Source organism: Tyto alba, unplaced genomic scaffold (assembly GCF_018691265.1).
Source record: "Tyto alba isolate M040663 unplaced genomic scaffold, T.alba_DEE_v4.0 Super-Scaffold_13, whole genome shotgun sequence".
Lineage (NCBI taxonomy): Eukaryota > Metazoa > Chordata > Aves > Strigiformes > Tytonidae > Tyto > Tyto alba.
The window spans coordinates 38,519,919-38,538,475 of NW_024881275.1; the positions used below are offsets into that span (position 1 = coordinate 38,519,919).

Consider the following 18,557-nt stretch of genomic DNA (forward strand, 5'->3'; position numbering starts at 1 on the left):
GTGTAAAAGTTAGAGAAATTAGTGGAAAAGTCACATGAAAGGACTTGAGAACTACTGCAGATGGAATATAGCCAGAGTACACTGGGAATCTTGTCTTCTGTAAAGCAAAATTTTGGCATTTAGAAAATTCTTCTTGTCTGTCACTATGTATGCCCTCCCAGGAGAAGGCTCCAGCTGCTTCAGAGCCTGGCACTAGGTCAAACAGCCCAGCAGTATTCATACTGACATTCCTGGTGTTATTATTTTTTGTGCTGGCAATTCAAGTTCAGTCCTAACTTTGCCAAATTCTTTCTGGTTTATTTTCAATTCCCAGTCCCAGAAACTGATGAACACCTGAGGGAGAACTGCTTAACATTAGCTCACAAAGTCTCACTCTAGCTGAAAATACTGTCTTTGAGATGAAAGTGAAACACGTGGTTCAGTCAAGTAGATGAAGTTGGAAATAAGCTTCTAGGAGTCCTGGGAAACACTAGGTACAGATTTCTCTGGATTTGTGAGAGGAAAAATATCTTGCATGCTCTTAAGAAATGAGAACAGAGTCACAGTCAGTTTTGTGTTCTCATATGAGCATGAATGTATGCGTATGGTCCCTTAAGTATCTCCACTCATAACAGTCTGATTACATTAGTCTGTGTTCCCATATACACACACTAGAAAACTTAAAGGCACCAATTATGATTATATAATTAATTCTATGTAACAAATATTCATATAGCAGCAAAAATAAGAGATTCTTTGTTGTAGTTCCAAATAGAAGGTGAGGTGGGGTTTTTTGTTTGTTTTGTTTTACCTTTTTTTTTAACAGGAAATAATAAACTGAAAATATTTTTTTTTAATATATTATATCTCTAGTACTTCCATCTCATTAAAAAAATAGATTATGAAAGCTTTTCCATATTTCTGCAGGCTAGAAATATAATCAAGCCTTCTTAGTTCTCCAAAAGGCAAAATAATCCCTCGAGGAAACACAGCCAACAGTGTAATGAGTTGTGAAATCTATGATTTTAATGGGTCATTTATTTTTTGCCTGAATTGCTCTTTCATGACTACTCTTCTGAGCTTACCAATTTCAAGGTCGACTTTTTACTAAATGTAGACAGCTGGCCTTCTGAAGAAAATTAGTTAGTCCTGAGAGTATATACAAAAACTACTTACTAGAAACAGTGATTTCCCTACAAAATACATTTTAAAACTATTACTGCTACCACTATTAAAGGGGGTTAAAAACAGTAACTTGGAAAAGTAGTCTGGGCTAGTCAAAGAAATAATTTTCAATTTATGAAAAAGACCTTGTAACTAAATATGGCTGCAGTGCTAGAGGGTAAGTGCAGAAAGCAGAATATCACAGAGTACAAAGCTATTGAATTATTACTTTAAAATACAAGAAGTTTGATTTAACATTAAAAATCAATAGCAAAATCAAAATCTGTTCTGGTTCATTATATTTTAGATTATGCATGAGGCACACATAGTTAATGCTCAAAGTACTTCTACTCATCTTTCTATTGAGTATTTGCATCTTAGCAAAATGCAAATGTATATGGTTCTGTATGTGTTAAACATCGTAAACCTAAGTGAGAATACTTACATTTTAGTAATTCAAAATAGTTTACCTATAATAGCTGTATTTCGAAAAACTGTAAAGCCATCAATTTTTAAGGAAATTGAAGGTTTTTTCCAGTATCAGTTTCATTCCGGAGAAAATAGTTTCTAAGGAGGAAGAGGTATCTCTTTTGCCAACTAGTGGTCACTTCAGAATGCAATACTCTTTTTAGAAGTGCAATGTGCCCCACATTTATTAGAAAAAAATCAAAAGTATACTCTGCAGTTAACAAAATGGTTATATGTAAGAAGACACTGAAGACCTAAAGACATAAAACAGTATCTTAACAAAGGACTAAACAAAACAATGCTGCATACGTTTTCCAGAATTATTATGATTAATGAAGGTAAATGTCTATGTAAATACTCGTGGCTCATCAATCAAAACATGTTTATAAGATGTCTTAAGTTCCTAGATACAAATTATTATAAGGATGCATTGCAAGGCATGTAAGTGGTCCACTGAATATCTTATGAAATACATTTTGTGAAAAAAGAGGTGGAACAAAAGGAGGAAAAAGCCAATTATTTCCAATAAATAGTGGTATATTTTCCAGTTCTCATACTTAATCAGCCCTGATTTTGGTTTGATTTAAATTACTTTTACAGTATTTAAGCACCTGAATTTAGGATTAATCCATACTCAAATGCAGCTCACTTCTTGCCCCTCGTTTTGTGCTTGTCTAAAAACTCAAATGATTTTATAAACTCTCTTACCAACATCCTATTTCAGAAGTACAACATACAATAACCTCAAACAAAGGTTTGCACTTGCCAGATGTAAATCTACTTATCCTTTTCAACAACAGCAAAAGTGGAGATCCCACTTCATCCCTTCATTCTATATTTAGAAATCAGGTACACTTTGACATGAGGCAGTTTAATCCCATTTAAAATGTTAGAAGTTGAAATATCAAGAGCTGTCTGAAAACTGATTTATCAGTGAGCTCCTGGCAGTCTGTTTTTGACAATTTATACTTTAGAATCAATAGACCCTTTATATTTCCCATCTGATTTCCCATCTATCTTTCTACAGCTCGAGGATTTAATATCAACGGCAGACTTTTGCTGCTTTATTTCTATAAATAATGAGTACAACTTCTATCCATCACTCACAAAACAACATAAATAAACTATATCACTGAAAAGATTTGGAGGAAGTCTATTTTATACACTTGTTTATATATTTTCATTAAATTATTACAATTATTATTTAACATTCCCTTTTAAAAATTCAGATTTTTCAATGGAATTTCACAGTATTATTGAAATTAAAGAACTATCAGAAACGATGCTTTAAGCTCTATTCACATCAAAAGGTTCTGAATTGTGCCTGTGTTAAAATTCCCACTTGTCCTTCTCTTCTTGCAGCTGGTAACATCAGAGATCTCAGTTGTGGATATTTTTAAATCAATGCCTGATCAATGACACCAATTATCTACTTTAAGTTCCATGTGCACTTCAAAATTGTGTTAGCTATACTTGTAGTATAGTGCTCACACTTGCAGGGTGTTCAGTACTGCATATATTTTGTTGTATTTGAGAAGCTTTAAAATAAGAGACCTTTTCAATTTATCAACAGAAAATAGATGTTGATATACTCCTTTTATTATAATATCCAGCATCCTTAGCCACTATTGAGTAAAACCTTTTTTTTTTTCAGTCTTCAGAGATCTTTTCCAAAGACTAAACCCTGCAGTAAAAATATTTGTCTGGCAAGGATGCAAACAGTCTCAACTAAGTACTTCTCACTTTTCCTAAAGATCTGGTTAGTACTAGTTTCTCATGGCCTTTTTTTTTTTTTTTTAATTATTTTGCACAAAATTCTTGGGTAATGGACTCAAAATTCTGGTTTGGATTTCAAACTTTAAAAAGTCTTGAGGATTCTTATTGAATTTTGAGATCCATTATGTTACTCTGAGAATGACTAATTAGGTTTGAATGCAATGGATAACGTCTCCTGAGACGGATCTGTTAATATAGGTAGTAATTTTATAATTTAATTTGGATTTTTATTTTGGATTTTCATTTAGACCTACTTCCTCAAACAGGATTATTTAGGGTTATATTTCTCTGTTCTTATCTTCTGTCACAAAACACTTTCTTGAAGATTTTCCTTTTTGACAATGTTTTTTGTGAATTTTGCTCATGAATCCCAAAATGTTGTGGTTTTTTTTCCTGTTCCTATGCAAGTCAGACTATTTAGCAATGATCTCTTTATGTTGTCATGCAAGAGGTACAGGGGATAATCTATGAGTGAGACATACTGCAATTCACTCATGCTTCAGGCAAACAGCCATGTTAGTGTGTAACGATGCACAGGTATCTGATATCAGCACCTGCATTAAACATGATTCTCTGTTGAAGAATTAGAGACTACATTTACCAGAAGGTACGGTAAATTTATTATAAACACTCAGTTTCTGACGTCAGAATATTTGCAACTTTGACTTCTGCAGTAACTCCTTTCCTGCAATGCTCACATTAGACATTAAAAGAAACCCAAACCATACCTTACAAAAAAGGCTGAACTGAGACCTGCGCATAAATGTAAAAATGTTTGCTTTCTGGACACAGTCATGATGATCTTAATGCACAACTGTATTTCAGCTGTGAAAAGCAGAATGAAAAACAGGTTAATATATATGTACCATAAATGACTGCACAAAATGAAGGACTTTTTTTTTTATTATTATTATTGCTATGAAAGGGAGGCCTTTCTACCCCAAAAAATAAATGAACAAACAAACAAACACAAAAAAACCCCACATCAAAACAACAAAAAACTGTAATGTGAATTATTCTTAACAGGAACAAAGAAACAGTAGTGCCGGTAGCCTAGATAAATTCACATACTATACAAAGGCAGATAATTTTTTTACCCTGAGCTACTTAAGTTCAAGCAGCTTAATTTACTGATGAACTTTAATTTAACATGGTTTATGAGCTATAATTTACAAGATAGGAACCAAAAGCCAAGTTTATATTTGGCACCAAGTACTAATATGACACTAGGAAGAGAACACAACAGAAAGCATATTAAATAAATTACTTAAATTCTAGAATCTTCATGACATTTTAATTTAGGTCCCTAATATTTAAAATTGAAGGAGGACTGTAAAAACTACAAAATTGTATAACGCAGCTGACGTGCCATGATATTCATGGAAATTTTATAACCTTTTTTATCCTTTGTTTAAAAGGTGAGAAAAAATAAAGAGAACATACAGGTGAAGGCTTTGTGGAGTATCATGACTCATGAATTATTTAACTGTACAAAATAACTAATGGAAATACCTTTGATCCTGCAAATGACATGAATATTAATTTAAAGATGCTTTACAATCTATTGATTCCTAAATGACATTAATATATCAAAATGCATGATAATGAACATTGTATTACTAAACTTATGACAGAATTCTTATTTTTGTTAAATAAGGACTGGGAAAAATTAAGTAACATGCAGACACATTTGTAATAAATTTAATTCTATAAAAGCGTTTAAAAAATAATAAAAAGTTTTACTGTTTCCACCCAAATCAATTCTACTTAACTCTGCCTCACTATTTAACATCATGTTAATTTAACTGGCTAAAAAAACTCTTAAAGTACATTATCACTTCTGATTGTATATCAATAGTCCTGCTGAGGGAGCTATTTGACATTTTTCTGCTGATTTCAGTAACTGGGAGGAGTTATGGAAACAATCCCACTGCAAGTTAAGAAAATCATGAAGTCAAGTCCACATAGTTATCTTGCAAGCTTAGCTTGTTCAAGTTGGACCATAGCAGTTTTGTGTGACATTTATACCAGGAGCAACAAATGAAATTAATTACAACATGGACAAGGACATTAATGTGCTCTTATATGCTACTCTGTACAACTGAAACCATTGTTATACCCTCTTTCCATTCACCACATCCAAATAATTTATTACAGCCTGTCTGGTTATCAGTCAAGTCCTTGGACAATGGCAAAATTGAGTGAGGAACCATGCACAGATTTCATTATTCACTGGAAATATGAAGGAAATATAGTAGCAAACACAATGTAATAGTTTTATTGTACACCAATTTTCATGATCTAACTCTAATCTCTCTAATTATTTACATACAACAGCTTGTAACTACATTTTTTTCATCTAGAATATAAATTATTTCTGTCAAAGAAAAACAAAAGGATATATGTCTGTTAGACAGAGACTGCTGTTCTTCACCTTGCCTGAAGACCAATGAAATTCATTCAGAACTGCTAAGTAATAGAATTTTGCTGTCAATCTCACTTCAAAAACTCTCCTCAATTATTTGTCTGCTCAGCAGGACCAGGTTGTGACAGAAAGTTTAAAATGTGAATGAAAATATAAATATGCATTTTGAATACATAACGCCATTATCTAATAAATCTATGTATTTAAGGTATTATGTCTATTTTTAACAATGGATTTAAAATATTTAAAATTAAATCCCATTAACGAATACTTTATTTCTATTCACTTGTATAGCAAAAAGATGAGACAGAGTCAAGTCAAAGTGACTTTCCACCAGTTAGTCCTACTTTAGATACTAGTCATTTTAACTTGAGTCTTATTTCCCAGAGACATATGTTTCATGAGTGTCTAATTTACTTTCAGCTCTTATGTACTATTTTCTGAAGTGGCTTAAGTACAGGATTTTCTGCATCTTTGAGATGTCTAAAGATGTAGAATAGAACGTAATATAACAAATGTAACATAATATTATAAAGGTTATGACAGTATTTAGTTGAGTTACTTGCTTATCTGACACTGAGGGAAATAGTGACCAAGATATTAATGAGAATCCCACCATTTTGTAGGGCTTTGAGATTAATTTAGCCTAGGAATTCTGAGATCTTGATCCAGCCAAGCTCATGTGGCAGTACTATCCCAGTGCAATGGCAATATGAGTAGGATCATAATACAAAGAAGTACATCCTGTATGCCAGCAAACTGAGCACTCACGTCATATTTTAAAGGAGCTGGCAAGACCCAGATCCTCTGCCAAAGTCTCTGAACTTTTTTAAGGGTGTGACATGAAGAATGTTTTATATTTTTATATGACTTTCCTTTAGAAATGAAAAATTAAAGAATTATTTAAAAATTGGAATTTAAGACACTCAGATTTTTTATTACAATGGAAATTAGTTCAAGATTACATTCTCTGGAAAATTTCCAACCCTTCTTAATTTAGAAGTTGTCCAAAATCTCTGATCTTGGTGCACCTAGAAATAGGTGAAAATGTTTTTGAGTGCTTCTGATTTGTCAGCAAAAAAAATCCAACCCGCCCCCCGGCTCAAACATGCACGGAAAAATTTGAGGAAGATCAGACACATCAGCACTTGTGATATATTTTTCCATCCCTCAAATTATTAAAGGAGGTATGGTCTTAAATTATTTATTACTGCAAAGCAGGCTTGGGAGTCAAATTCTATTACGACTCTCTAAAAGACATCACACTGATGCAAATTTTGGATAAAGTTCCACCTTTAAGATTTCAAAAATATATTATTGAAAACTATCTAAACCTAAAATATCAATTCAGATAGATCAAAATATCTATTTTTTTATTATACTGAGTTTAACAAAGGTAAAAACATGCTTGAGATGTAGCAAATTTGATTTCTGAAGTAAATTTTTATTTGATCTTGTTCTCCGCCCATTCAAGTTTGCTTCTAAGAGTATTTGAATATTGTAGTTCTGTGCAACTTTTTGCAAAAATTGTTCTCACTTTCTTCTATTCGCATAGCTATATTTCAGGTAGAAAAACAGTCCTAAACAATTTCAACAATAAAATACCCTTATTACCATTTCCTTGCTTCTTCTGAGTATTTCACCATAATTTGAATTTGCCATTCCACAGATGTTCTCACATATGAAATAGCTCTGGTTGAAACCTTTTGTTATGCTTTGTAATGCTTGAATGAATTTTGATGACAAAGCTTGAATTTGGTTTCTGGAAATAACAGTATGAATATTCCTAACTCCTCATAAATGTTCATGAAAGCACAATGCTCTGTAATTATTTAAAATATTTGTAAATCCTTTATCCTGTTTATTTGCTCTACTTAGGAGTAATTTTTTCTTCTCTTTTTCTTTCCCTTCTTTCCTTCTTTCTTCTCTGTCTTTCTCCTTTTTTTTCTTTAGTTTTTTATTTCTTCTTTCCTTCTTCCATTCTTCCATTTTATTTGCTTTTTTCTTCCATACACATTTTTGCAGTATCAGAATCACACCATGGACACATAAACTCAACACAAAGCAAAACAAAACAAGCATAAATTTAACTTCAGACATTAATGAAATAGTACTGCTTCAAATCTTACCTTCACAAAGTTGGTATAAAGTTAGTAACTTCTTAAAACTTGTAGTGCACTTAAAATTCTATAAAAAACTTTCATATGTGCTCACATTTTTTCTTTAAGATGTTTAAAACAGGTGTTAAAACAGGTGTTTAAACCAGGTGTTTTTTATAGAAGAAGTGAAGATGTACAGTGGTATTAAAAACAATTTTGTAATTAATTGTAATTACAATTTTGTAATTAATATGCTAGTAGATTGCTGGCAATGTTCTCACTGAAAGCTCTAATTATTGCAGTCCTTAAAGAAAAAAAAATCTACAACTTCTTCCTCAGAAACTGAATGATACAGGAATTTCACTGACAATACAGCAGTACGCATAATGTAGTCTTTTATGCCTAAATCACTGTATCCACTGCTTGTTTTCTTTACTTTAAAAATAAAAGATATAGATTGTCACTTTTGCCTTTTTCCTGACACAACTATTGAAGTCAGGTAAGTCATAAAAATCTAAGCCATGATGTCATGATGTTAGCTGGATCAACTGAGATTTGCTGTTAATCTACAAAAGCACAATGATTACTATCAGATTGGATATTTTTCATTCTAGCCTCATTGTCTTATTGCTTCTTACTAAAGCAAAATATCAGCCTTAATGAATTTTATTTGCATACTAATGAAATGGAAGGACTAAACTCTTTCTAATTATCTTTTGGTGACTAACAAACCTAGCTGCTATTAAGTTCTTTGTCTGCTTTTTTAATTTAAATTGTTAGCATTAGATTATGCAGGTCAAACTGTTTCTTAAAAAAAAAAAAAAAAGAAAATTGATGAAAATAGACCTTTCTTATTGTGTGAGAAATTTTCTTTTTTAACTGTTTCTTTCATATTTTCTTTTCAGATAGGTAGAATTCATTTATCCATTTTGACCTAGCTAGTAGAAGTTCACAAAAAGTGATTAAAGTATAATGTTTTACACTCAAAAAAAAAAAAAAAAAAAAGAGTTTATTTATGGTACCATTCTGAATAAACTATCCTTTAGAACTTCTTTGTACTAAAACCAGTGCAATAAGGTGTATTTAATATTCAGTGAAATGGTTGGGCAAAGATTAATGAAACAGACAAAGAAGCTCCATATACACACCAGAGAAAAAACATATCTGGTAGCTGTTAATGCATTCAACTTTCCAGGCTGCTTCTGAAAATCTGGCAATGCAAGCTGACAGCGTAATTAAAATACATGGGTTTCTTCCTACTTCAGGGAAACAGAAAACTGTAAGCCAGATTTTTTGGCTACTTAACAACTTCTATATTCAATTTTATTCTGTCATATTCCAGTCAAGTAATTGTGTGTGAATATGGGACAAGGCAATCACAGCCAAATCCCTGTCCAGCTCATTTAGCTGCCCAAATATTAAGGCTCTTCCATGGGTATGTGTACTCTTGTAGAGCAACTGTCTTCTGAATTTTTTACCTCTAAAGTTGCAAACATTCATTAATTCAACAGAAGGCCTGCATTTTGGGGTATAATGGTTTACAGTCCCATCAATAAATCTTCTCAGCAGGACTGTGTTGTGTTTTGAACTGAAATGGCAACTAATCACCACACAGCTGCCCAGTCCCCTCTTCCTCCAGCGCTGGGAAGGAGAAAATGAAGCAAAGGGCTCAGGAATCGACATAAGGACAGGGAGGGATGACTCACCCATTGCAGTCACGTACAAAAGACAGACTTGTTAGGGGAAGAAAAAACCATAAATTTAAGACAGACATTAATAACAACAACACTTAACAGGCAGAGCAGGACAGTGAGAAGCATTACATCTTGAAAACACCTCCTCCCACCCCATCCTTCTTCCCCAGCTCAGCTCTGCTCCAAGTACCTCTACTTCCTCCCCCAAGTGGCACAGGGGGCAAGGAATGGGGGGTGCAGTCAGTGCTGCCACTTCTTCCATCTTTGGTGAGGGGAGCTTCTGGCATTTTTCCCCTGCTCCATGTGGTTCCCCTCTCACAGGAGACAGCCCTCCACAAACTTTCTCCAATTGGAGTCCTTCCCATGGGTTGGCGCCCTTCCCAAGTTGCTCCAGCATGAGACACCCCGACATGCTGCAATCCTCCCAGTGCCAAATTACAACGGTGGGGGCTGCTTCTTCCCACAGGATCCCAGCCTTCTTCAGGCACAATCACCTACGATTGTGTGGGCTCCTCCACAGGCTGCAGGTTGACATCTGCTCCACTGTAGACCTCCACGGAAGGTTGCGGGGTGGAAGACTGCCATCTCACCATGGGCTGCAGGGGAGGGCTCTGCTTTGGTGCACCTCCCCCCCGCTTTCTTCCTACATTCTTCCAATGATCTAGGTGTTCACATAGATGTTGCAACTCCTCACAACTCCCACTCCTTCTCCCAGATTCCCTTCTTAAATATGTTATTGCAGAGGCACAGCTAATTGGCTCAGCCCTGGCCAGAGGTGGGTCTGACCTGGAGTCAGAGGAGCTTTCAAGAAGCTTCTCACAGGGGCCATTGCCGCAGCCCCCTCTCCTGCTACCAAAAGCCCCCATCACTTACAGAAACCCAGGACAGACTGGAACGGTGAATGAGAGGACTTCGTGTATATAAAACCAGCATGAAATACTGATCCCACAGCAGACAAAACCAGAAGACCCTGACCTCAACAATGACATAATCTCCATGTCTGGAGGAGGGCTCTTCCACACATCATGGTTGGGAAATAATACGTCAAGAAACCTGTATTTTCAGACGGAGCAAACCATCTGTAGTGCCAAACTTCAGCTGATTACTCATCATAAAAATTACTGGCAAACAGTGGACAGAGACACATTCTTGATGACCCGGGTTAGATACTGGTACTTATGGTTCCTATCACTAGTCCTAGTAGGCATGCTCTGCATGCTGACCATTTTTTCCCTACTTTTGGGATACCTCATTTCTCCCTATAATGAAGCGTGTGTTACCTATCTATTTTATGAAAAAAAAAAAAAAAAAAAAAAAAGACTCTCCTTTTGGACCAACTGCCGACTTTTAAGACATACAAATCCTTAAATGTTTCTGTTCGCACTTGGCTTTTTCAAGACTTTTGCAGATTTGAGAGTTCAACCAGGATATTCTTTGTTTCCTCTGTTTGTTTTGGGGGTTTTGGTTTATTTTTTACCTTTTGTTTCTTGTAGCCTCATGTGATTAGTTATATAAAAAAACAATGGCCCATAAACTATTTTTGTATCACATATTCATAGTGGTGGAACCAGCACAGAAAAACTGCCTAATTCTTCAACAGGCCTTTCAGGATCCAGAATCTTACAACACAGTTCAGTGGTACAGTATATAGCTATACAGACAGTAAGAACTCCTTCCTTCTGTTTGTATATACAAAAACTTCAATACTTCTTTTTGCTAGAGAACATGCTAATGGTGAATTGCTTATTCAGCTCAAATCCCAGATTAATTTCAGAGTCATAACTTTGTAGGCTACAGCTCCTATTTGATAAGTATGACCTCCATTCTTTCTTCTGAACACTTTATAACTCACCTTGTTAAAGTCCTTATTTCAATAGGCAAATTGATTACCATATTGCTGCATAATTACTTTGCCATCATTATTTACTATTTCACCAATCTTCATGTCATTTAGCCATTTCATCATAAAAGAGTTCTATTTACTTGTATATATTCAACAAACGTATTGAACAGAGTTGGCTTCAAGAGTTTCATCTGAACTTCTGTGCAAACACCTTTATATAATAACAATAAATACTTTTTGAGATCAACCAGTTAGATCTTAATCCTTTTATTTGGACTGTATTGATATTGTGCTATTATTTAAAATTAGAAAGTCATACAGTATTAGGCCAAAAGTCAAACTCCACATATGTTAAATCCCTGAATTTATGTCTACTAACCTAAAATAATTAAATCATGGTTTTCTAAGAACTTTTTTTCTAATAAAAATATTTGGCTGCTAACAGTGTTTGCCTTTTTTAGTTGTTACTTGACTCTTCTAACTACTCTTCCATTATTGCAAGCAGAGCTGATATCACAGCAACCACTTCAGCAGTTAGCAGAAGTATTCATTGGCTGTGCTTGATTATTGAGTATTTTCAAAGCTTCAGGAACCCAATGCACTACTAATATTTAAAAGTCTGAGGAACATTTAACAAAACATTCCTATACATTATAAATTTCTTTAACTGCTAATGTACTGAAAAATCTTTTTTGTCATCATGTAGTTCAACCACATTATCCTTTTCCTTTACAGAGAGCTGGAATGTAATAGTATTATTTGCTTTACTGATGTGTCTCTGCTGCCATTTTTATTACATCCTCATTTAATCTCCATAATGTACTTTTCCTATCAATTTTCTACATTTAGTAAACATAAAGCTATATGGATAAACAACTATTCCTCCGTAAGCGCAACTTCCCACACTCCTGATAAATTTCCTACTAATTTCTACCTTTTCTTAACCAATCAAAACAGTGTAGGTTTATAAGCATATTTGTTTTATTTCTTTACTGATGAATGACAACAATTTCACTCTTAAACAATCTGTGTAAAAACATTGTGATTTTTCCTGGCTAAATTGTGTGCCATTTTCCTTAATTTTGGCATTTTAAGAACCAAGTGTATCATTGGACTAGGACTATAATCTGCTTGACTAAATTGAACGTTAGGAAGTCACAGTCACTTCCAATCACTAATTTTGGCTGAATAAATGATTTGCTTTTATTCAAAGCAGAGAATTACCTATTACAATTACCTATTTACAATTATCAGACAATTAATTTTGAAACTGTAATGATGTGTTCATTGCCTCTATGAGATCACTGACAACATAGCAATCCAAGTCATATTCTTCTACTAGATCTTTTTTCCAGTCCATATAGTTTAACAATCATTTCTTGTGTGACTAAAACCATTTGTTTATAATCATGTATGTATAATTACTTGCTTTCATCCAAATAAACCTTTCATATATGTACACCTACAAACATAGGTTTTCCTCTGAAAATTCACAGAAAAGAGTTAAACACAGATTCAGTACAGAAAAAGTATTCTTTGTTTCATAGCAAGTACTATGACTCTCACTGAGGGGAAAAAAAAAAAGACTAATTTATTTAATATTAATTTACTGAAGACTGAATAAATTTTTCATCTCACCTCATGTACACAATTCTACAGAATTATGTCTGAATGAAACAAAAGTTCCCTAACCAAGCTGTCTGGTTATTAAAAGTTATTAAACCAACTACATATTTGGACATAACAAATGAGTAGGACATTCAAATCTGTACCCTGTTGGGTACCATGAACCTGAGGTACACAGAATGAGAAGGCAGAGATATAGCAATCTTCTAATTAGGTAACCTGCCGCTTTGTATCTCCATGAAATAGAAAGATACCAGATGTAAAGCTATTAGCATTTCTAATGTGTGCACATGCTACAGGGCAATGTGAAAGAAATTACAAATCTAAAAAACGCATGCTAATATGGTACAAACAGTGTCACAGCACATGAAAAAAGTCAAATGGGAAAAACAAATGTACATTTTTGGGAAGACCAATGTACTGTTTGATGAGAACTTATGCGCTAGTGAAGATTCTAAGAGAGCATATTACTTCAAATTAGGGCAACCCAGACTTTCGCTGTTTTTAAACCCATAATTTTAAAACAGAGTATTGCTTTTAGGTATGTCAAAAAGTGGGATTTTGTTTACCAATAACATCATATTGCCATATTTTAATAAATTTTTTCCTAAAGGTATTTATTCCTCCTTAGCATTAGCGCTGTGATGTTAAGACCAAGAACCTTGCTGGTAGCTGGTATGCTGGGAAAAAAAGAAGAAAAATTGCCTTTAGCATGTTATTGACAAGAGTGACTGAGCCTCTGGATACTCACCTAATGAGGCTAATGACAGATTTCTCAGTATTACAAAGTTAATTTTTATCTTTTGAATGTTCAATGTATTTACATGTAAGTTCTAACATGACTTTTGAAATTAATTACTTGTTACAAATAGGCCATAATCACAGCACAAAGGTGATATGTCTTCACAGTTTTAATTCATTTTTTTTGGCAAATTTTAAATAATCTAACAGATACTGTCAAGAAACTTCAGAATAGATGTCCTTCACACAGAAAGTATAAGACAACTGTTGTCATTAAGAACTGAAAACCTTTTTATGGTGATTAAAAGAAATTAATAATTTGACATTCTTATAGCATCCTTGACACAAAAGATAAGATTTGAGTTACCACTAAACTTCAGCTAAAATGGGTAACCTCCAGATCTTTTGACATATACCCAAGTGTTTAAATCTTTTAGCTACATGTCAGAAAAGACAAAAATAACAATATTATCAAATTTTAATTGCATTTAACAATAAAGCATAGTTACCAAAAGATTGAAAATATATGTTTAATCACTATATTAAAGAAAATCAGAAATTATACATAGATTTCAGAAGATTTATGTAGATGTATAACATAAGTAGTACCCTAACAAGCAAGATTCCTTCAAGTTAGTAAAAATTTGGACCATATGTCAGTTATACAGTTTGTCACAGTGTCAGTGAATAATAAAATACTAGGCTCAGTGAAGAAATAAAATTACAGTAATCTAGATTTTAAATTGCCAGGAAAGAGAGAAAACAGTTTCTTGGCAATACTTCCTGAATATCTGGTCCTGTCTTTCCAAATGGAATTTGCCTTTAGCCCCATTTCCTCAGAGAATGATGAACAATGACATTCATATATTTGCAATTCTTCTATTTGTCCTCTAAGAGAAAAGAGATTATTTATGTTATTATTGTATTGCTAAGAAACAAAATTATATTTTGTTTCAGGAGCAGGCACAAATATATGTCCAAAGCTGTCTACACTTTAAGGTGGAAAATCACCTGAAGACTTCAGTTTCAGTCAGTATGAATCCCTTACCCAAAAATTAGTAAAATGTTTAACAGTGCCTGAACATATGATTTTACCAGAAAAAAAATAGTGTATATGGCAAAGGGAATTCTTTGAGACTGTTTTACCTTCCCGTTTTCCTCAAAACAACAAACATAACTCTCTCCAGCCCCAGCAACCCAGAATATGCTCACTATGCATCACTTCAGCATTATGCACACACACACGGATGCTTAAAAAAACTTGTAAAAAAAATAACATCAACCAACCAATAAAATGCACTCACCCTCTCTTCGATTAAGCCTTGCAAATCCAGGGCTGTGACTGCTAGACAGCTCTGATGAACTGCTGAATGATGACTGAGGCAAAGCAGACACCAACTGATCATCACAATTATCTGCCAGTGAAAAATATTACGTTCAGGTTAATACAATGAACAGCACTTACTGGAACTGTAACCAAAGAGAACACTAGAAAAATATCTGAATTGACCTTGTATCTGAGAGAAACACATCTCTGAAGATTTCTTCCTCATGTGTTATATGTAAAAGTATCAGTACTGAGGCAGCACTTTTTTTTTTTTTTTTTTTCCTTTAAACTCAGTATTTCATGAGACTACCAGGGTATAATTTATGTTCTTCAGCTGGTTGTACTTGCCCACTTCTAACCCAGCTTCTGAGATCATACTGATAAATGGTTCACAGCTCACTCACTATCATTTACATGGATAACAACTGATGTCTTCTAGTCCCGTCCTCAGCACATGCTTTTTATTTTCTTTAGACCTGATGCCAGCACTGGTCTGTGCAATCATATTTAATGTGCAATCACATTAGACAGAGTTATTTCTTAAAAAAAACAAGCAAACAAAAAAAGAAGAAAAAAAAAGCACCAAAAAACCCCCAAACAAATTAATTAATCAAAAAATAGTCTCATCACTTTTAAGCACTATAAGGATGATAAAATGGAAAATCTTTTGCACTGCCAGTGGTATATGTGTTTGATAAAGACACAGCACAAAATCATTATTGCACAGTTATTAGTATGCAAGTCCTAACATCACATAGAATGAAACCTGAGTGTTTCAGAAAAAGAAGACTTAACTGCAGTTCACAATCAATGGTGCATAAGCAAGCAAATACTAATCAATACTTTGGATGTTAAGTGCCTCTCCAGTTTAATTACTAAACAGGGCATGTGTTCACTCTCCATTTAAATTTGAAAAATATAAATTGAGAATCAATATCTTTTCTAGTTTTACTTGAAAGAAGACTGCCTTTAAAACACTGGAAGTTCAGGCAAGTCTTTCCCTAGCTATACAGTACTGGCATCTGCTGTTTAGAAAATAGGAGGAAATTATGTAAAGTATTAGTCTTTATGAAATGGTCCTTTTTAGGATAACACATTCTCTGGATGCAACTGGTAAGTGACAAGTCACAGATGAGTACTTCTTCTAACTCTTATGTTTGTCTATGAGATTTCCACTACCAAAATAATGAATATTAATTAATACTAAATCTCTACCTGACTCAGTGATAATTAAGTGTTTCTGCTGAATAATTATGGATATTTCTAATTAGCAGCAAGACTTTTATATTAATGTCTCAAGGGGATTTTTTGATCACCTTCAAAAATTACGTTTTTTTAAAAGTTGGTTCAATTGATTTTTTTAAGCAAAGCTCTTCCTAAAGAGAACACCTGGTACTGACCATGACTGCTACAGTTAGACATTCTCTCAAATCCCATAAATAATATGCAGTCACTACAAACAGGAGGATATATTAATTGCTTTTGATAAACCCACATATACCATACTTCTACCAAACTCAGAGTACCTCACTCATGTGAAAGGAACAAATAAAAGTATTATTTACTTTCATAAGCTTACTTCCTGCTCTAGCCTTCTATAATACAAACTGCAAAATTTTATAACTTCTCTTTATTGTCTAACTGCAAGCTCATTTCTCACTTCATTATCCACAGATGAGATGTGTAATGGTGAGAGGCTGTGCTACATGGGACAAACTGTCCAACTGGTAAGCACAGAAGAAAAAATAAGAAGGGAAACAAGATTTTATCTTATAAACAAAAGCACCACACTGGTAAGTCTTAGAAAAGGATCTCATTAGTGAAAGGTTTCTTTACAGCACAGAAAATAAAAAGAACTTATTAGTCATAAACTACACCAGAAAGAACAGAGTATGTTGCTGCAGTGTTTCACATAGAGAGCTACTTCCACTGCTGATGCAAGGGAGAACTTCAAGTGCCACTGATTCATTTTCTGCTGTCAAAGCTTACATTGTAAGCCTAGATACCAAGATGAAAATTAAGAGGAGAGAATGGAAAGGCATATTCCCACCAATCTATGTGCATGATCTAGAATCACAGAATTACAGAATAGTTGGAAGGGACCTTTAAAGGTCATCTAGACCAATCCTCCCTGCAGTGAGGAAGGGCATCCTCAACTCCACTAGGTTGCTCAGAGCCCTGTTCAACCTGACCTTGAATGATTCCAGGGAGGGGGTATCTATCACCTCTCCGGGCAATCTGTTCCAGTGTTTTGCCACAATCATTGTAAAAAATGTCTCCATCATATGTAATCTAAATTTACCTTCTTCCAGTTTAAAACCAATACCCCTTGTCCTGCTGCTACAGGCCCTAGTAAAAAGTTTGTCCCCATTTTTGTAAGCTCCCTTTAAGTACTGAAAGGCTGCAATGAAGTCCCGCCTGAGCCTTCTCTTCTCCGGGCTGAACAACACCAGCTCTCTCACCCCTTCTGCATAGGAGTGGTGTTCCATCACTGATCATTTTCGTGGCCCTCCTCTGGACCTGCTCCAACAAGTCCTTGTCTTTCCTGGGCTGAGGACTCCAGAGCTGGATGCAGTATGATATCTCATCATTTTCATATACCTCATATTTTCAATTTGCTCTTCTGATGAAGTGTGTCGTGTGTTACGAAATAGATCACCAGGAATAAGACCATGTGATTAATATTTACAACACTAGCAGATAAACAACAGCAGATACACTATTTTTACAACACCCCTGTGTCTGCCTAAGTCTTCACAACTTCTCAGTTCAGAAGGAAAAATCAAACATTTCCACTGGATGGGTAAGACAGCTGCCTCTGTGTTATTTCATTCTGCTGACTACGCTTTTCACCTTTTTTTCTCCTAAAGTACAAGGTAGAAAGGAATCAATGGCACCGTAGTATTCTGCGTAGGTGGTCTAATACACATATTTCTGTGAAACTAATATATTGTTTTGAGACATTTCCAGAAGATCTCACTCAGCACTTATATAGCATTTATATCAATTGCAATTTATAAAAGTACATAAACAGTTAAATATACACAAGATGTTATCCAAAATCCAAGTACAAAACACTTTTTTGCCTTTAAACAATAATAAAGAAAAATGAGTGATGTATCACAAATAGATATGCTCTGAATAATTATACATTTATTTTACAACAGCTACTATGCTTTAGTTCAGGAAAAAAAACTTCATCTCAACTTATTTTTTATTTCTTAGCACATGATGCTTAAAACATGTTTTTGCTGCAGCTTACAGTGTGCATTGTAACTCAAAAGTTAGTAAGAATTCCAGAATTAAATCCAAGACACTTCACAGAAATCAGCAAGAACCAGATGGTCAATACCAAGTTGTTTCTCAAATATAATAAAAGCAAATGAAAACACATTCTGTACATCATGACAATTCT

At 34.1% G+C, this 18,557-nt stretch overlaps 1 protein-coding gene across 3 annotated transcripts in view; it reads right to left on the reverse strand.

The window, feature by feature from the left end:
* Window positions 1-18,557, reverse strand: part of LOC104358009 (contactin-associated protein-like 4) — a 252,607-nt gene that overhangs the window by 194,526 nt on the left and 39,524 nt on the right. For all 3 annotated transcript variants that reach the window (XM_032992904.1, XM_032992903.1, XM_032992905.1), the window contains exon 2: window positions 15,120-15,230. In XM_032992904.1, the coding sequence (XP_032848795.1) occupies window positions 15,120-15,230 (111 nt within the window). The remainder of the gene's footprint in view (window positions 1-15,119; window positions 15,231-18,557) is intronic.